The 20,712-nt window shown below is 45.9% G+C and overlaps 2 protein-coding genes across 4 annotated transcripts in view; one reads left to right on the forward strand and one right to left on the reverse strand.

The window, feature by feature from the left end:
• Positions 1 to 1,960, reverse strand: part of ca12 (carbonic anhydrase XII) — a 35,279-nt gene extending 33,319 nt beyond the window's left edge. Inside the window, exon 1 of the mRNA XM_035395578.1 lies at positions 1,881 to 1,960. The gene's annotated coding sequence lies outside the window, so the exon portion shown is untranslated. The remainder of the gene's footprint in view (positions 1 to 1,880) is intronic.
• Positions 497 to 14,620, forward strand: usp3 (ubiquitin specific peptidase 3). Of its 3 annotated transcripts, none has more exons than XM_035395575.1 (15): positions 497 to 917; positions 4,008 to 4,068; positions 4,359 to 4,496; positions 5,744 to 5,827; positions 6,875 to 6,956; positions 7,639 to 7,721; positions 8,754 to 8,867; positions 9,602 to 9,715; positions 10,256 to 10,402; positions 10,886 to 10,992; positions 11,105 to 11,185; positions 11,589 to 11,707; positions 12,035 to 12,148; positions 12,248 to 12,315; positions 12,923 to 14,620. In XM_035395575.1, exons 1-15 carry the CDS (start codon positions 827 to 829, stop codon positions 13,089 to 13,091), a joined length of 1,572 nt encoding a protein of 523 aa, XP_035251466.1. In that variant the 5' UTR covers positions 497 to 826; the 3' UTR covers positions 13,092 to 14,620. The 3 variants fall into 3 exon arrangements, 2 of the variants coding, with proteins under 2 accessions (XP_035251466.1, XP_035251467.1); XR_004762776.1 differs by having other exon boundaries at positions 498 to 917; positions 12,248 to 12,675; positions 12,923 to 13,048; XM_035395576.1 differs by lacking the exon at positions 497 to 917 and adding an exon at positions 1,047 to 1,175.
• Positions 14,621 to 20,712: the final 6,092 nt, after the last annotated feature.

Consider the following 20,712-nt stretch of genomic DNA (forward strand, 5'->3'; position numbering starts at 1 on the left):
TCTCTCTCATTCCATCTCTCTCAATTCAAAAACTTGTAAATTCATTGACAATTTTGTTTAAAATGTATATGGAAAAACACAATTGAATTAAATTAAATGTGCTAGATTTCAAAACTATATTTCTAAATTGAGTTAGATAAAGAAAAAGGTCTCTAATGGAAACTTATTTCTACCTTGCAACTTTAAACACTTCTTTGAAAACAATTAAATATGAATGCTTGTAAAACATTCTTTTTGCATACTAAATACAATTGTGAATAAACTAGAGCGAGACTTGGAGTGAGAGTAATCGAATGACTTGAACTTTTCTGTATTATCTGTATCCCCTGTACTAGTTTTCGTTTTGTTGGGGTTACTAATATTTACGTTAAATGTGTAAACGATGGTTTTCCTTTAATACTGATGTATTTGATGATGTGTTACACATTGTGCTGTTTTTGTACAGTTTGTTTTATCATTGTTTGCGTCATTTCCTCATCCGCCTTTCACGTTAACCACTGCCGTCTATCTGAACTGGATCCCTTCAGCGTGGATCGGATCGTCTTGTGTGAGACGAAATACGTGGCTTCGGCTTTTCTTTGGAACTGGCACGGTTGCTTTGATTTCAAATGACACGCTGTAAAAATGGAGGCAATGTGCAGTGCCTAAGCTGAATTTACATAGCTAATGTCTGCTAGCTTGCGCTGTTTATAAGAAAGCCACATAAGCCGAACTGACGCAGACGCTTGCTAGCACCGAGAAACCAAGGTGCAGCTAGCAGTGTCTTCAATTTATAAAGCCATACCGTCCCCTGACTTGAAGCTACCAAGCTTGCTATTTAGTTCTAATGGAGTGCCCGCATCTCAACTCCAGTGTATGCCTTGCTGTGGATTCTTCCCGGTTCCCAAACGGCTCTCCGTCTTCCTGGTGCTGTAGCGGTAAGTCTTGGTCCCCCAAGTATAGAAGGGTTCGACTGAAGTCGGCGACGTTAGCAAGCTGGGTGGTTATGGGCCTGTGTTTAAAGGAAGATGCCAGTTTCCTGTTGTTTTCGTGGTCACCGCTTCGCGTTGGCTCAGTACCTTCTAACGTTAGTTTACTACCGTGATATGTTGCTTACCGTTAGCTAACATTGGCTAGCTAAGTGCTTATGCGTGAGGTCGATTCGGTGCTGCTAATATCAGCTATATTTCACGCAGGTAACCAGTTTACTTATAAGATAATTGAAATGGTCGCCAGCTAGCGAACTTTTTGTGAAGCACTGGCTGCTCAGTTAACCGACTGGATAGCAAAGCCTGCGTACATTTTCCTGAGAAGAGCCTGGGTGTAGTTGGATAGCTTCTTATGCTAGCGGGTGCATTCTTTTGTTGGTGAGGTTAAACTGACTGAACTTTCTAGCGTCACACCAAACTTTGGCTAGGCAATTAGCTGGGCAGGTAGTTATGCCAAGTTGACAGTGATCCGTTTAAAATAAGAAACGAACGAAATATGCGCGTTTAGAAAACACGAAGCAAAAATTGTTACCATAAACGGTCCTAATTAAATCTGAACTGCATTGAAGGAGTTTACTTCTGAAGTGAATGTTGTACACTTGTGCGTGAGCTAAAATATTAATCTGGGTTTTACCATCCTGTGCTGATGTGCTCATTATAGTTAACGCAAAATTAGATGCAACGTTAGTACAAGTAACTGCGAAAATAAAGGAAACCCCAGCCGTATTACCACGGCTTCGACAGAAAGTTTCGACACACTTTTCTGGATAAAATATTTGTAGTGAACGGATTCGGTGATTGTCGGTTTATCCTTATATCTGACTTCAGTGCTCGGACATCATGGTTGATGAGTATGTGCTTTCAACCAGTTTCCCCTAGCTGATGAGGACTTTCCCCCTATACTTGGATTACCTTAGTCACTCGTGAAACCTCAGCAAGTTCAGCAGTCTTTGTCGCTGAAGCGTCTGCCGAATCTACAACCCCCGCTCCATCACTGGTATCTTTTCATCTAGTCGCCAATATAATGGGCAAGTGGGCCTGCCCAGCATTTTTATACTCAATCCAATCAAGCTAGGATGTTAATTCCTTAATTGGTTTAGGGGCTACCCCTTTGTAGAAGCACCTGCATTCAATGTACTTTGTAACCCTCATTTAATAAAGTGTTTCCTTTAGGCTATTTCTGCAGTTATATTGTACTAATGTGTGAAAGCTAGTATTTACTGAATACTGCTCTGCGTCACTCCACTTATTTATGGTGCATGGCAGTTCTGTTATACTGTTGAATTAATTGTGACATTTAAGCACTTCCTGGTCATTTATCCACAGTGAGGCAAGAGAAAGATTTCTCCTCAGCTGCATAGAGATACATTTTGACCTGCAAAGGGTTCTTTATGGCAGGGGTGCAAATGGGCCTATACATTTCAGGATTTTGTACCAACTTCTGCCTTTAATTATTTAATTGGTTCAATCTTATTTTGACCTGACATTTGCATAAACACTAATTACAGCCCCAGACTGCAAGTGTATCCTGAAGGTTTTACTGTGCTCAGGTACAGGAGTTAACCAGCGTAGTTTATTGAGCAGTCTGAAAAGCAAAACGAAGGTAACCTGTTGGTACAAAAGCCAGCATGCAGCCTGGCCCTCCAGGACTGCTGTTGTGTGCCCCTGCTGTATAGCAAGTCTGATAAGTGCATCAGTCCTCACCAGTTTCATTGTTGTAATGCTAATTTTGCTCTGCATAATTGTACTAAGAAATGGAGTCCTCCCAGTGTAGGTTGCTTGCTCAGTTTTTATCGTCTGAAAATTGGCTCCTGGTAACAGAAGCAGGTCCTGCAAGAACGGGTTTGCCATGCTGAAATTTTCCACATTTGCACAGCATGACAGAGTGGCTAGCTTTCCCGGGAATGGTACGTTCCTTAGCAACGGGTAATTCAGAGGCTTGTTGTGTTTGCAGTGAGAAAAGGTGATGATGGTAATTGGTGCAAAAACCTCTTTTTTTCCCTTGCATAATGAGGGGAATACGTTAAAAGCGTGGACAGCTTGCTGCACCAGCACGTTTCTCTCCACAGCTGGATTTGGCACAAACATGTGGATGTGCACTGGCAGCAGCGGTATCATAGTGAGCATTTGTTTGTTTGTGGATGTGTGTGTGTGTTTAGGCATGCGTAATAATATTGAGGCTGTATCGACTGATCATGGCTTAACACAAGCTTGTTGGTATTGGCCTGGTGCAAAGATTATGGTCGATACTATGATGCAACAGACATGAGGCTTTGCATTTAATGCAGATGCTGTAAATTATGTGCAAATGTCACGCTCAAAAATATCCTAATTCTAGTCCACTCAACCTCTTATTTAATTTTTTACTTTATGGTTTTTGCTAGCCATATTCACAAGTAGAGCTATTGAAAGATTCATTAACTGTCTAGATCCAAGCTCTCTGTTCCACAATAAAGTAAGAAAGTTGCAGTATTTTGTTGTGTATATATAAAATACATTGGCAATGGCCCGTCTGGCCAGACAAATTTCAGTTATTGATGTCAGCCCCCAGAATTTCCATATCATACAACCCTTTTTTATTTGTATTTCTTTAGATTCTTGCATGGTGTGGCAGGCTTTGCCTCGCAATTCGGGTCTTCGTTGCTCTTCGGACCTCTGGTCTCCTTAGCAACGACCAGCCGTCTGATGGCCTCTTATTAGAGCTGCAGCCTCGCAAGATCCGCCGTCATCTAACAAACGAGGACTTACTAACAGGGGCGCTTGAGTGAAGCGACAGCTGTCCTTTGTTTCAGTTAAAACCTCATATTTTCACTTCTGGACTGATGAACCCCGTTCTGACACTAAAGGGAGCGTGGAACCAGATTAGGCTGTACACATGGGAACGGCTGGTAATGGGATGTCTCGATGAGTGCCTTTTAAGACGCGTAGTTTTGATGCACAGTATTGTTCTTCCAGGATTCGGCCGTGCCCCCGCACACAGCCATGCACTTATGACTCATGGCCACAGGGGTTCTAATTGCTACACGTTCTGTTTCCCAGTTTGCCGGTCAAACAAAAGCCCCTGGGTGTGTCTTACCTGCTTGAACGTGCATTGTGGAAGGTAAGAACCGCTTTGCAGTAGTCACATTTAGGCTAACGCATTTCTCTTTTTAGTAAATGCCCAATAGGTTAATTAATGTATTACTGCGTGAGTACCGTTACAGTAACTGCTGTGGTCATTGGCCTTTATCTGTGCTGTCATGACACCAGGATTAAGAATTTTTAAAAGGTTATTTGATTTAGAGTTGCCTATAATCAGGTGACTGGTGCTGGGCTATTTAACAATTAGATAAATTACAGCACAATGAATCTGTTTTTAAGTTTTTACAGCTAACCCCTTTTCTTTGAAAGGTATGTGAATGGTCATGCGAAGAAGCACTTTGAGGACACACAGAGCCCTGGGGGCAGCCAGAGGAGATGTGAGAAGCAGGAGAAGGAGAGGACGCAACACTCGGTCTGCATGGACTGCAGCAGTTACAGCACGTACTGGTGAGCGCCAGCCCCTCCTCCACCCCTTAGCCCCGCCTCCACCCCTTAGCCCCGACTCTACCCCTCTGGCCTGGCCCATTGCCTTCGCCCCAGCCCAGCAAAGACCTGGGGCCCTGAATTACCCAGCAGCCACTAATTGTGTATCCACAGAAATGAATGTGCTTCTGTGCTTTATGGGGAGTTTGATTTTAAAAAAGCAGTGGACGGGCTCCTGCTTTGCATGATTCTTTGCAGGCAGGACTCCAGGAACTGTGGGTGCAGCCTGTAGTTCCTTCTATAGGAGGATTATGAAATGGAGGGAAGTATTTTCTCACAGGGATGTGGGGGAGGGAAATGGAATGTGACCCCTTCCTGATAATGATCTGCGGTTTGGTTGAACCTCCTCATTTTTTCCTTTTGTGGATTTTGCCCTGCGCAGTGACTTTCATTAAGCAAGATATGCCTTTAAAGAATACAATAAACCTCTAAAATGTTTTTTCCGGCCTATTTCACAGGCGTGCCTGGACGTTCTGCATTGTGCAATTTGGTGGGTGAAAATCCTGCTGCCTTTACTTTATGAAAGATGACTCCCTTACTGAATGCTTCATCACTCTTTTCTGATAAGGCCTGCTCAGTGAGTCCAGTATTAGGGTGCGCAGATTGTTCTGGCTATAGAACACAGGGTCATTGAATATCAGTTATCTCCTCTCTCGATGGCCAAGAGAGAAGAAAGAGAGCTGGCGGTGGATTGGGAGGAGCTGGCTCACAGGCGCGGCGTCCCCCGCTAACCCTCGTTCACCCTGGATGGGAATTACAGGCCGCCCCCGCTGGGGGAGTCCTGTTACAGTGCGCTGCTATTCCGATTCAGCCATGCCTGCTGTGGGCCCGCTCTCCCTCACCGCCTCGCCAAAGGTTTACGGCTCAGCTCGTCTGTCTGCTCAGCGAGTGCGTGTCTGCACCGGTCTCTCTGACTGGAAACAGAGCGCGTCTGGCTTCAGCACACAGCCCACTGAAACAGAGACAAATCTGGCTCCTGCGTGTGTTCTGCTGAAACGGGATCTAATGTGCCTTCACTATGAATTCTACTGGGAAAGGGCTAATCTGTCTTCAGTGTGCGTTTTACTGAAATGGGGTCTAGTTGCATTAAGTGTGGATTGTACATACGAGCAAGGAGGTGGGAGGTTTGAACGGGTCACTTTTTGTCTTCATATGTTCAGGCTGAATGTTTGGTGGGCAATGCCTGATGGGAGTTGTATTTCTTTGCTCAGCTACAGGTGCGATGACTTCGTCGTAAACGACAGCAAGCTGGGCCTGGTGCAGAAGGTGAGGGAGCACCTGCAGAGCTTGGAAAAGTGAGTAAAGGCGAAAGCGAGAGGTGGCTTCACTGCTGCTGAAATGCAAACCTGGCAACGAAGAGTCTGTTTTCTCTTATCTTACTGTTGGGCACGAAGAACAGTCTGTCCAAGCCTGCTATGTGACTGTTATTTTTATTTTTGCCTTGTAAATGGTCTTACTGATGTTTTGGCCTTGTGAGCATAAATTGTCCTTGGAGTAACACATTGGAGACTAAGTTGATAAAGATAGCCATTTTCTTCTCTGTTCAGTTTTTTTTACTTTGTTATTTTCTTAATCACGTGATCCTGGTGCATTTTCCAGGGGGTCTGGAGCAAAGCATAAGAAAGCAGCAGTAACATGCTAGCTATGGAACTGATGGAAGCATCCCAGAGTGACTTTGTTTCTGTCCCACAGTTGACTTTCATTTTGTGATTATGTCCTCTCTTTGAGTGACCTTTTCAGGTAATATATAGGCCTAAGTGAGCATTCGATTTTAGCATCTTGAATAGCAGTCTGTATTTTTACCATTAGCTTTTGCAGACTGTTACTAAGGGTACCTGAGAAACTCACAGGATTTATAAACCAATGACCTCTTCTAAAGAATATTAGAATATTTAGAATATTGGGACTGCATTGTGTAGTCTGTAAGGATGTAGAATTTCCTTTGCTGTTATTTTTGTTAAGATTATTATAGTTGTACACTATCTGAATGAATGAATTGGTTACATTCATTTCATAAGAAAGATTGTGCAGTCTGCTGATTATATGGCATGATGTTCACTTCAGCGGGTACTTAAGATCCACATCTGAAACTGACAGAATGGACCTTTGGGGTGCGTTTCCTCTGGTTCTGATAAGAATGTGCCAGGTAGGGGAAATTGCGCAGCAGCAGCAGCAGTAGCACAGGAGCACCGATTCTGCTGTACAGCCTGTGGCTTTTGTGATGTCCGGAGCGCAGGCCTGGCGTGTGTTTGTGCGTCTGATGTGCAGCGTGTGTTTGTGCGTCTGATGTGCAGCGTGTGTTTGTGCGCCTGATGTGCAGCGTGTGTTTGTGTGCCACACAGCTCTGCGTTTGTGGCCCATCGCCATAGGAAGAGGAAGCTGCTGGATGGCTCGCCTCTCAACAGTAAGCTGCTAAAAGACAGTGTAAGTTTGACAGGCTTAAAACTAGCCCACACCGTGCAAATATGTCCACCAAACTGACTTCTCCAGGCCTACAAAAAGATGTGTGTTATGTTTATATTGTATAATTTGTTTTTTGTAACATTTTGATTTTAACATAATTGTTTAGTCAGTGGTGTTTTTAAATGTATGTAGACCCACTGTGTGTGTTAAAAAGAGGAAAAGTTTGTGTGCTGAACCGCATTACCACATATAGTGGCCATTTCGTATTTAAGCTCAGGTTCATGACAGAACCCAGAGGGAAATCTCATCACTGGTGTAAGAGCTGTGTTTTGGTTTACTGAAGGTTTTCCCTGCTACACACACGCCCACACTATATGCGTGTGCGCACTTTCACAGACACCTGAACATGTACTGCATAGGCGTGCTGCACACATACATTGCTCGTTCGCGTTGACACATTGTGCGTTAGCAGCAGCATGGCGCAGTCTTTGGGCCCAGTCGGTCCTGTGGAGCAGCAGTCTTATCTGCCGCACAGTTCTGCTGTGTTCAGACGGACAGGCGTGTCGCCCTGAGGCCCCGTCCTCTGGGCAGACTCGTCACAGCTCAGACAGGAAACCCAGCGCGACCCGGCGCTAGCAGAGTTCAGCGGAGGCTAGCTCTGCGCGTGCGTGACCTTTAACGAGTTTCGCTCTTGTCTTTAAAGGGCGGAGCCTCTGCTCTCTGCGCCACCGGCCTTCGGAACCTGGGGAACACCTGCTTCATGAACGCCATCCTGCAGTCCCTCAGGTACAGAGTCCTGCTGGGACAGCCTGGTGTGTCCCACTCCTACCCCTCCAAACGCAGGCTGCAGTCTGCAGTCCCTCAGGTACAGAGTCCCGCTGGGACAGCCTGGTGTGTCCCACTCCTACCCCTCCAAACGCAGGCTGCAGTCTGCAGCCCCTCAGGTACAGAGTCCTGCTGGGACAGCCTGGTGTGTCCCACTCCTACCCCTCCAAATACAGGCTGCAGTCTGCAGTCCCTCAGGTACAGAGTCCCGCTGGGACAGCCTGGTGTGTCCCACTCCTACCCCTCCAAACGCAGGCTGCAGTCTGCAGTCCCTCTGTGGCCAATCATCCGTCAGTAATTCTGTGTGGGGTGTAGCCAGGGGATTAATCATCTTCCTGGGCACAGGAGGGAGGAGAAACACTGAAATGTCACTGAAATGTCAATCACTCAGTCACTCACACGCTCGCTCACTCACACACTCGCTCACATGCTCACTCACACATTCACTCGCTCACTCACTCACACACTCGCATGCTCACTCACACGCTCGCTCGCTCACTCACACACTCGCTCACTCACACACTCGCATGCTCACTCACACACTCGCTCGCTCACTCACTCACACACTCGCTCACTCACACACTCGCATGCTCACTCACACACTCGCTTGCTCACTCACACACACTCGCATGCTCACTCACACACTCGCTCGCTCACACACTCGCATGCTCACTCACACACTCGCTCGCTCACTCACACACTCGCTCACTCACACACTCGCTCGCTCACTCACACACTCGCTCGCTCACTCACACACACACTCGCTCGCTCACTCACACACTCGCTCCACAGCGGCTGTGTCAGCGTGCCCTCGGTTCCGTTATATTTTCATTTTCCGTCCTCGTTCTGGGGGAGACGGTGGGAGAGGGTGCGGGGTACGGGACCGAAAGGGAAAGCGGTGGTTTTGGAGCGCCGCCGCACTGCGGGTACCACGCCGTGCCACGCCCTGTCGGCTCACACGCTCCTTTCCTTCCCCCCGCGTTTCTCTTCCAGCAACATCCAGCAGTTCTGCTGCTATTTCAAAGAGCTGCCGGCGGTGGAGCTGCGCAGTGGGAAGACTGCAGGGAGGAGAATGTACCACACCAGGAGCCAGGGGGATTCCAGTGTGTAAGGCCCACTTGGTTTCTTCCACATGAAAAGGAGCATTCTTTAAGACTTAAGTCCTCAGTGAGCCTGAGCACGCTGGATTTCTTGCGAAGCGCAGGGTGGTTCTTCGCAGGTCTTTAAGAGCCTGTTGTACGAGCGAGGCCTGGGGGGGTGAGCAGAGCTCTTAAATGAAAGGAAAAGGACTTTGTTTTAGCGGCTTGTTACCAAGGGTTTCCAGTAGCTCTCAGAGCAGTTTTAAGTGTTCTGTAGGTCTGTGCCCGTTTCTCTTTCCCAGACGGCCGCGTGAGCTCTCAGCAAAGCCCTGCTCTGTTCAAGATGTTTACGTACTGTGGGCTGGTGGAATTTTCCATCATAACAAAGGCATGCTTAGCAAGGCCTGTTTGCTTTTAACAGTCAGCGCCATAAGAGTAGCACAAAGTGACGGCGTGACGGCCTGGTAGCGGACCCTGTGCAGTGGAAGCTGCGCTGTGCTGTGCACAGATCTGTGGGCTGAAGGGAGGCTTGCGGTGTGAGGGGCCGCATCTCTCCTCTTTCCGTCCCCTTTGATAACAGCGTGCACTCTAATGAGAAGTCAGTTGGCGCACAGGGATGTGAGGGGTGGCTGGGTGCGGGGTTTGGTGTGAGCGGGCATTCAGGCGGGCGGTGCGGGGGCGCAGGTGCCAAACGGGCGGGCCAGCTGCCTGCCGACGCACCGCTCAATGCGTCTCTGTTCCCCGTCTTCCCCCCCTGCACAGCTCCCTCGTGGAGGAGTTCCGGAAGACTCTCTGCTCCCTCTGGCAGGGCAGCCAGACGGCCTTCAGCCCCGAGTCCCTGTTCTACGTCGTGTGGAAAATAATGCCAAATTTCAGGTAACTGCTGAACGGCTCTGAGAGCACTTCTTTTTTTTTTTTTTTTCAACAGTTTATGAATTTGTGTACAGGAAATTTTGTAATTCTCTTGTTTTTTCTGTCATTAAAAAACCACCTTGCTGAATATGAATTGATAAATGTATATAGCTGGTGGGTGGCGTATTCAGCTGTTGTCATATCCACACTGTGAAGACGTGGCTATCGGCAGTGGAAGCTGTGATGCCTGTGCTAGGCTGGGTGAATGTTTTCCAAAGGAACAGAAACACTGATGAGTAGTCAAACACAGCTCATCCTAAAGAGAACCTCTCCCCCTCAAAAAGGTACATTAGACAGATGGGGAGACCTTACGAAACAGTTACATTTTACAGATTCAGAAATCCAAAACTTTGTGCTAAATTGGGCCAGTGGTGGAGAGCAGAAGCTTCATTCATACGGGACTCCTGTGAAAGACCACGGGGTCCCAGTAGAGTATCACAGCTGTCTTTCATCCTGCTGGAGGAGAGACGTGAAAAGGCTCATCCCTCTCTCCTCTGCCTGCAGGGGGTACCAGCAGCAGGACGCCCACGAGTTCATGCGCTACCTGCTGGACCACCTTCACCTGGAGCTGCAGGGGGGCCGCAACGGGGCGGCCCGCTCCACCCTCCCCCAGGACGGGGTCAAGCTCCCCGCCGGGGGCAAATGCTGCATGTAGGAGACCCTCCAGCCCTCCAGCCCTGCACCCTCTGCACCTCTCCCAAAATCACACCCTTACAATGTGGTCTAATGGGTGTCTGTGTGGGACATTGGGGATGAACAGATGTCTGTTATGATAGGGGGTGCATATACTTTTTACTTTAACATATTTAGACGTGTGAGAGGGAAACCTTCGTAAAGATGTTCTTAGTCATAAATGCAGTGTATGTGCCAGAGCACGGGATTGGAGCAGCATGGTGTGCAAAAGGAGCGTGTTAAAAATGGACCCAGCTGTGAGTCCAGGTGCTTCACACAGCAGGAAGTAACCCTCGCCGTGCTGGTCGGACGTTTGACTGGATGCGCGTGCCTGTCTGTCTGGGTGCTCTGTAAAACACTGTCCTCCATGTGTTGTAAGTCTACAGATTCCATAAGCACCCACCCGTGAAGGCTGCTGTTTTTAAGTCCTTGCATTTCAGTGCAGGCGTCCTGTTCCCTCAGAAATGGGACCTCCACTGTGGTCACCTCCATATTCGGCGGCGTGCTGCAGAACGAGGTCAACTGCTTGATATGTGGGACCGAATCCCGCAAGTTTGACCCATTCCTCGGTGAGCCGTCCGCCCGCCGCCCCTCAGCAGCTACGTGGGCCAGAATGCAGCCTCGCTGCTGCTCCTGCTCCTGCTCCTCTCGCTGATCCTGCCGTTTGTGTGTCTCTCTCAGACCTTTCCTTAGACATTCCCAGCCAGTTCAGAAACAAGCGAACAAAGAATCAGGAGAGCGGACCAATTTGCACCTTGCGCGGTAAGCCCTGTCTTTAGAAAGGTTTGAAACCGTGGCTGTCAGCCGTGAGATCAGTGGGTCCTCCATGATTTTGTGTGGAGTGTCTTGTTACCCTGAGGTACTAGTGCTGTACTGGATGCTCTGCCCTTAACCACTCCCCTCCAAGACTGCCGATTATAAGCCCAGATCAGAACGGTTTTTAAGATTCAATGGGAAATAATTATTGTCTTAGGCTTATTGTCTACCAAGCTGAATATCTGTTGTGAAAGTAGAGTATCTGTGGCCCTCGTGTGTCGTTATGTAGGAGTAGCCTACATTTTTTCCAAGCGTGTTGTGCCCTGTGATTGTTCTGAATCTGAGGCTCAGAAATGAGAGGCTGAGTTTGCTGGAGACGAGTGTGTTTGTGTGTGTCTGCATGTTTCAGACTGCCTGCGCAGTTTCACAGACCTGGAGGAACTTGACGAAACGGAGCTCTATGTGTGCCACAAGTGTAAAAAAAGACAGAAATCCACCAAGAAATTTTGGATCCAGAAGCTGCCGAAGGTTAGGTGTTGATATTTTTTTAAAGGTGTGAACAGTTCCTGTGATACATGTGTCAGACTGAATTTATCGGGATTTTTTCTGTGCACATTTCCTGAGGCACATGCAAGGGATGCTGGGATTCAAAATCATTTTTGTCTGCTTGATTTATTTAGCAGTGAGGGAGAATTGAGGAAATTTGAGCTGCTACTTTTCAGTACTGGCATTTTAGAAGTACACATGGAAAACTAATATATGATTTCTGCAAATCATTAACTTTAAAAATGAGGAGTATTTCCATAACGATATTCACTTAAACTACTCATTTTACAATCCATACTCCTGGGGTAGGTCCTTTGCTTGCACCTGAAGCGATTTCACTGGACGGCCTATCTCAGGAACAAGATAGACACCTACGTGGAGTTCCCGGTGCGAGGCTTGGACATGAAGGGCTACTTGCTGGAGGTGAACACTTTTTGCTTCTTTGTTCAGTCCAGCCATAGGTGAACAAAACCAGTTAAAAACTGACTGTGTTTCTCTGCTTTGTCTCCCTCTGGTGGTCAGCCTGAGAACAGCGGTCCAGAGAGCTGCCTATATGACCTCGCTGCGGTGGTGGTGCATCACGGGTCTGGGTGAGTTGTGTGCGTCATGGCCACTCTCACGTGGCAGATGTTATCGAGCCCTGCTGCTCCTAACTGCAACCATGGCAACCCAAACACTTAGCTTTCTTGACATTTGTGCACCGATAATAAATGTTTTCAGGAGCTCTCTTCACCCAGAGCTATTGTATATATGTTGAGCCAACAGAGCCGTTACAGAGCACGTTGAATGTAAAATGTGTCATCCAAAAGACTGTGTCCCCAGTGTGCTGCTTTGAGCTCATCAGTGTCCTAATTTTGTGAGGCGAGCACCAAAAACACAGACACCTGCCATTATTCCTGCAAATGAGTGAATGCCCTGCAGAACTGGCCTGTAAAAAGATGTGGGACAAGGTACCTGTGCCCCACCCATCTCTTATCAGCTCTAACTGTCCTGCTCTTTATTTGTGGCTCTGGCTCCTTTTCTTCTGTTGGCCACTAGGTGGTAGTATTGCATAATAATACCATCATGCTCAGGAAACCTGTTGTTCTGCTTCCATTTGCTATTCATTCTGAACATCATGAGGATAGGATTGTACAGTAGATGAGACTTTGCATCTGTGTTCTGTTTGATGTGTTAATTTTGATTTACTTTTTTAAGTGTGGGTTCGGGACACTACACTGCCTACGCCTCTCACGAGGGCCGCTGGTTCCACTTCAACGACAGCACAGTGACGCCGACGGACGAGGACACGGTGGTGAAGGCCAAGGCCTACATCCTCTTCTACGTGGAGCGGCCGGCTAAGCCAGGCGCCGAGCCCAAACTTTAACGTCCACGCGGCCCAGAGTACCCCCCCCCCCACCCCACCCCCCATACGACAGGACGATCACACAGTGCTCCGTCACCCTCATCCCACCCACACAGCTTACCTCCTTTCACCGTGCACTTTCCCCTCCATTTCTCTCCCGCTCTGTATCTGTACTGTTATCATTTCAAAGTGAATTTTTAAAAAAATCTCATCCGTGAACCTTCGGCAAAAATCTTAATTGCTGCTTCTTTTCTTTTTTCCTTTTTAAGAAACATTATTAGTGACTCATTGTTTGCCTATGCCTTGCCTCATATTACATTCCTCTCTCCTGAGGCTTATTTCCTCTTGTCATAGATTCCAAAGGAAATTGTTTACTTTGTTCTCAGTGAAAGTGAGGTCCTGAAGACTGAGGACACGTTGTGTGTTCACCGCAGCTACAGAGCACAGCCCTGGAATCTGTAGTTCCCCTCACATGTGCATTCACTGCCTGACTCGCCCACTGAGTGTGTGAGCAGAATCCACAGTAATGGCATTTCACCACTGGGGGGTGAAAGAAGACTAGCAATTTGAAGCTTTTCTGCTCTGATCCCGTTTTAGCCTGAAGAGGTAGTTCAACGTGACCTGTTTCCTGTAGCTGTGTAATTACATGTCGGCCTGCCAGTTTGATTGTCATCTTTACTACCATGACTTCAGTGGCGAGCAGGCCAATGCCTCTAAGCAGTACTGACTGAGCCATCAATGCAGTTTCAAGTAGACAGCAGGCTTCTGCTGGTGCCTTCAAAATGATGTTGTGCATATGTAGGACACCAACATTCACCAGCAAATGGTGTGAACGTCCTCCCTAAACGATTGATTTAACCTTTGAGCTGCTTATGGTTTGCGTGCACTTTTGAAAAGATGTGGGTGCACCAAACTTAACGTCACGATAGACCGATGCATGTGGAGTTGGTTGCAAGAGGACTTTAGGTCCCTTCATGGGGTCTCGAACGCAACTTTTTTTTTGTTGTTAAATAATGAACCAATTAAATGTGAAAACTGCCTTTTGTAGGAAGAGCATCAGTGTACCATTTTTTGCTTGTTCTTGATAATCCGTTGTGTGTTTTTTAGTGGGAGTTTATTGTGATGTTTTTGAAATCATAAATGTTCAGTATATGATTATCATGCACTATTTAGAATAATGCTGCCAGAATTATTTGTAAAAGGGGAGAACAAGGTTGTGTTTATTGTCGAGAATGCAGTCTTTCACTTTCGTTTCTTTTAAATTAGGTAGTTCCAAGTTCAGTTACTTGGAGAGATGCAAATGGAATGGAGCTGGTAGGTTATTACTGTCTGTCCTGCGCCACTTTGCATTTCTTCCCTGAAAATTCCACTGATCCCAGGCGCGTACCGGTGCTCCTCAGCCATACGCTGCTCAGTGCTGATCAGAGTGGTCTGGTGATCTCCATCAAAGGAAGGGGGCTCAGTGTGTTGATGCTCTCGGACGTGACCCAAATATAGGTTGCTCTTGTCTTTTTTCATGAAATAAAAAGGACAAAGTCTTGCTGCTTTTACTCTCTCCTTGTGCGTGGTATTGATTGGGACACTTCTGAAAGTGTAGTTTTGAAATGCGAGGAGTCTGGTAAGTTTTCTCAAAAGTCTTCATTTCCAACGTGCATTTCAAGACGGAGCGAGAGGGACACTGTTTTTCTAAGGAGTTTACATGGAATCTGGATCCATATACCACTTTCTTTGAGGTTCAACTGTTGCAACTGTGTGATTGTGGGTAATGAGCTCCAGCTAAACTGGTTCCCAAGGAAACAGGATTGAGTTGATGGAGATATCCACTTAACCCCTGAACGTCCTGTCTTTCACAGGAAATGTTGATGTAGGACCAGCTGACCTTGTTCCTCTTTACTTTCTTACATTTATTTTCTATGCCCTGCTTTATTGCATCTTTGTAGGTACATGTTCCTCAGTTAATTTCAGGGCATTGTATCCTGCCACAACAGGACCACAGTAATACTACACAAGCAGTTTCATGAAGTTAAAATACACAAGGCTCTGAAGACTCCAAACATAGACATGCCACCGTCCCAGTCGAGCAACGTGAACATTAGCGCAAAAGTACAGAAACTTGTGAATGTGCTCTGTCCGTGGTTGGGGAATAATGCCAATGATTTTATGTCACGTGGAACAGTTTCCCTGTCTATTCAAAAGAACAGCAGTCGTGAGTGCATTACCAATGGGGCCGAAGTCATATTCCGTTATGTTCTATGAGTAATGAACACAGAATTCAGCTTTGCACCTTGTACGCACGTTACTCATTTTTCCTATCTGATGAAGCAAAACTGCCCAAAGCAGAAAATCGCAAGCGCTTCCTCAGCCATTGCATGACTGAAATAATCTTAAATCTCTCTTCTCCGTTTCAACAAAAAGTGGCGCCCACACACGCTAGCCTGAACCAACATGGGAGGGCTCGTGAGACCAGGCACTCGGCAGCGCCTCTAAGGAAACGGGAACTGTATGCGCTTTCTGCTGAGGTGTGGGGAGTACATTTTCACCACAGATTGCTGTCTATGGTGTGGGTATGACCTAGTTATTCAGACGTAAATACCAGTTTCACAATACCACAATGTTGTAGGTTAGATTAGGTCACTAGAAAGGGAGTGGTCCGTCCCCGGCACGTCGGAATGCATGCTGTTTCCTCATGTGCATACAACTGGGTGTCAGGCTCCGTAGACTGATTAGGACGATTGAAGTGACTGGGTCATTAACTTTTGCGCAATGTATGGCGTTGGTCTATTTGGTGTGAATAGTGCGCCTTGATGACGAGAAGTCCATTGTGTTCTGTCAGTGTACCCTATCGGATGTGCAAACTGTACCCACGCTCTCCTGGCAGAACACCACGGTTCAATGTGTACTCTAAAGCCTGCTTTGGTCACGTGAGCACCTCAAACACGCAGCATACGCGTCGCCAGTGTCTAGTCATTTGCCAGGACCTGTCTACTCCTGGTACAGCTTAGAACAGTACTGGTGAAGTAATCACGTTGGGTCCATTGCGAAGTGCCAGTTGTTGGACTACCACGGGTTTAACGCAAGTATTTAACGGATGTACAACAACACAGTTTAACCTATGATAACTTTTTGTAGCGACGCGGGCAAGTGCATAATATAATTTGTATTTCTTTTCTAATGAATCAAAAAATACATTTCTTTGTGGATCTTATATTTTAAAAAACATGCTTGTTGTAAATGTGTGACAAAAGAAGTGGATAAAGACCAAGGCATTGTGCACTTCATTTATTTTCCTGCGTCAACAGCGCTTAGTGAGCAGCGAGGAGCAGATGCACGTGTAGAATGATAGGGGTGGCGTTTACAGGACACTGCGATCGCAATCAACAGGACACTAGAGCAACGTGTTGATCAGTAGCCTACACAACAATCCGGACAGTTTGAGTTTAAGCTTGCAATAAAATCTTTCAACGTGCTCTGAATCTTGCAAATACGGAAAGACTTGTTAAACCACTGATTAGTCTCCAAATAACCTAAGGCCTGCACCACAATCGACCTAATTAAATGGGATTTATGTGGACTTCGGAAAACGAGAATATTCTACAACTGTATGCAGAACTGATTAAAGCGAATTGCAATAAAAGTGTGTTCTGATGACTCCATCACATATTTTGCTTTAACACATGCAATTTACCCATGAAGATGCAATTGCAGTTTGTAGGCCTACGCAGCCGAAGACAATGTTAGTTATCTAGCACACAGTCTGTTATGCATGCACACTGCTCTGGGAGAGACGCCCATGGGAGACTGGAGGACCTGTTGATGACAGGCTGTCCCTGATGAATACCACCCCCACCCCCCCCCAATACATCACAATGGGAGTGAGGGACTGTCACTCAAATCAGTGGACACTGACAGTCCCCCTCCTGCAGAGGAAAAAGCCATGAAACATCTGGCTTCAGGCATTCATGCTCAGAGGAGTTTGTTATCTTTCAGCAGCTGCTCGAACGGCTCCTATATCAAGTGTTTATAATCATCCCCAGACACCATTCATTCTTTTGGTATTAAATTTTAAAAATGCAAAAGCAAGAAAAAAGCTGGCAAGCCTACACTTAAAACAATCCAGTCACTCCTGCTAAACTAACCTGTATTTCCACAATTGCATTATTGTATTTAAAAAGAACACTTTATCTAAGGCTGTACAGAATGGAACTTCAGTGACAGGCAACTGGATCAACTTGTGAAGAATTTATTGTTTGGAACTGGGCCAAACTTATGGTTTGTAGTTATGGATTTCACTTGATTGTTTAAACTATACATTTTCTACGCCAGAAAAAAAAAATGAAAATTTGAAGAATTAAGAAAAAGCTAATATTTCATCTTTAATTAATATATGGGTAAGAAGTCATGAATTTAAATATCTCCAGAGATTAGTTGCTCATGGACAGTGTTGTATAATGAGATCTCTTGACAGTTTCTTTAAGAAGGGCAGTAATTGTGGGGACCTAAAGCAATCCTGTGACTGCAGTTTATTAGCCTTTGCTGTGGGATAAGTGGAAGGGGGTGGCCACACAATGCCAGGAATTTAAATATCTCCTGTCTCTGGAGAGTTCCCTGTCTGGCAGAAATGAGGAAACCAAGGCCCCAATGTAAGGAGTAAACAAAAGCAAGTCATTCTATCACGCACATACATACACGCACACACACACAGTGACAGAATGAGAGAGAGAGAGAAGGAACAGGAAGATTGGCAGGGATATGAGTAAATCAGGGCTGTGGAGGAAAGAAGTGATGAATGAATAGTACATGACTTTGATGTGAGTGCAAACACAGGCAGGTAGAGTCACACAGACAGGTAGAGTCACACAGGCAGGTAGAGTCACACAGACAGGTAGAGTCACACAGGCAGATAGAGTCACACAGACAGGTAGAGTCCACGCTCCAGTCTATGTTGTCTTGTGCGTTAGCCCCATGTGAGTCTTAAGTCTATCCGCCTCTTCCTGGATAAGACCAGCTGCTCTTTCTGACGCAATTGTGAGATTTACGGAGAGAAAACCAATAAAACTTTAAAAGTAACTTTAGAAGACAGTGTGACGCAGTTTCTGTATTTAAAAAACAAATTTAGGTGCTAATCATTTTTAATTTCACAGCCTGAGATAAATACTGTCATGTAAATTAAAATGATCATAACATGATGAGAGTAACTGAGCTGAAGCAACAGAAGGAGTGAATGAAAATATAACATACTATGAAATGATTCTGCAGATTTTTATAACATGATGTATTCTCAATCTGCCACAGCCGTGTGTAGTACACTGGACTGTGATCACACATTGCTATAATCCAGGACTGGTTCTGTGCTACCGGCTGTTAGTAAGACCCACAATGGCTAAATCTCTACTCACTGGGAGTATAGATTCTGTGCCTGAATAAACAGTGAGAAATACTAAGGTTACCCACATGTACATAGGTAATAAAAACAGAAAATATCTGGGCATAAATCCTTGGCATATTTGAACACACATTTGTGCGTGTGTGTGTGTGTGTATGCGTGTGTGTGTACACGTGTGCGTGTGTGTGTGTGCGTGCGCGTGCATGCATGTGTGTGCACGTGTGCATAACATGCACAGCGCACAGGCACACATGCACAGCACGCATGTACACGAGTGTTTGCTTTCAGCATGATTGGCAAGTGGCTGTGCTGCAAGAATCCTCAGTAACTCCAGTCACACAGGGAGGGAGGCGTCAGGAGACAAGAGAGCCTTATTATGTAAGACTGAGTGATAAATCACGTTTATGTTTCCTTTCAATAAAAAAAGCAGCCTCCCTCTGCAAAACCCAACTGGATATCCACAAAACAGCATCTGTCTGTAAAATGCCACGACCCCGAAGGCCTTTGTCGCCTGTTTTTAGCCCCACCCCTTGAATCCGCCCCTGCCCCGCCTCCCAACCTCGCTTTGAAATCCCAGATACATGCGCTGTACCCCCACCCCCCATGTAAGGAGTCTTTGGGACAGTACCTATTGCGCTCACGGGCCACTGGAACGAGTTTGCCTCACATGTGGTGAGGCGGTAAGATTACATAACTGTTTTATATAATCCGATTCAGCGAGGGTGACTGACAGCCCAAAGCTGCTGCCATCGGGTGCGTGGTCTTCACACAGCCCAGTGTGTCCACTCAGATCTGTCATATTCCACCAGCAGGTCGCAGCACCTCCATGGAGGTGTAATAAACATCACCGAGGGACGTCGGCACACACTCCACCACCCGCTCCAGCTGAGAAACACACATACAATGTACCAGGATCATTACTATACTGTGTGTGTGTTTGTGTGTTTAACCAACACTGTAAATACATTTCCACCAGGGTAAGTAAATCAGTACAATAAAAATTGCATGGAGTAAACATACTGTACTTTTGAAATCAGGCACACAAGATGTATAAAATGTTCCATCTCTTTATCCCTCTACATATTTCAACATTCTAAACTCCCCGTGCATAGTGCCTGTGGGACCTCACATTGTACGTATAATTGTCCCAAGCATCAGGTTCCGCCAGTAGCATCCATGTAGTATTCGGTTTCCACTGAAGAGCAGATCAGTCAGGGGCAGCTCTAACGCAGGTTTATAAGGTGATGTCATATGATGCTTCCTTCAAAAGAGTCACAACTTTTATCATGAAGTTGACACTCTTGAGGTGTCTTCAGCATATAGCATCAAAGTGTTCTGGCTGACATATTATTATGTTTTGCTTTCATGTGTTGTCCTTGGCTGTAGTTTTTGTGGTATGATATTTTTGGACAACAGATATACTTTTCTGTGTCAGGCCGCTCATTATAAAAGTCTGGACTTTTTCCAGTGCAGACATAACCCTCATTTTGTCCCCGACTGGCATCCAGGAACCAAAATGGCAATCACACACAGTGCTATTCTGATGATCACTGTCACATGGTCATCTCCCTCATGCTGTTCCCATGAAAACCATTGTCACTTGTAACCAGCGTGGTCAGCATCAAGGCGTAAGGGGCAATGCATTTGTGGATTTTTAAATGAGGATTTAAAATGAATTTAGGTTCTTTTGTATTTCAGTGGTGAACACATTTGAATTATCTTGCTTTTATAACCTCCGATCACTCAATTCTTTTGAAATGAGGACTCGAAAATTAAAACAGCAGCACTACAGTTGGTCAGACAAAAGTCAGACACTAAAAGGATTTTTCAAAGAAATAGTTAAGACAGGGTAAACACAAACCTGGGGCGTTTAAATGCACGGTGCACATGCTGAAACTATGCATTAATGACCAGCTTTCAAGCTTGTCTTACTGCTTTGTGTGTGTGTGTGTGTGTGTGTGTGTAACTAGCCTTCTGGACAGATGTGGTGCTTCCATTTATGACTTTCTGTGTTTTGCTACACATTAGTGCAGATAACTACAAAAAATGCTGGTTCTGTATGCTATATTTATTTTATATATTCCCCTCATTTCTCTCCCTCTCACTCTCTATCAGTTACAGAGACACACACACACACACACACACGTACACAAAAGCATTTTAGATTGCATTCAACATCATGTGAGATTATGTTTTCAGAGTAGCTGTGGATGCCTTTTATGAATGTCCATTTATGTGTCATTTTACGCACTGCCTATT

Source organism: Anguilla anguilla, chromosome 16 (assembly GCF_013347855.1).
Source record: "Anguilla anguilla isolate fAngAng1 chromosome 16, fAngAng1.pri, whole genome shotgun sequence".
NCBI classification, from domain to species: domain Eukaryota; kingdom Metazoa; phylum Chordata; class Actinopteri; order Anguilliformes; family Anguillidae; genus Anguilla; species Anguilla anguilla.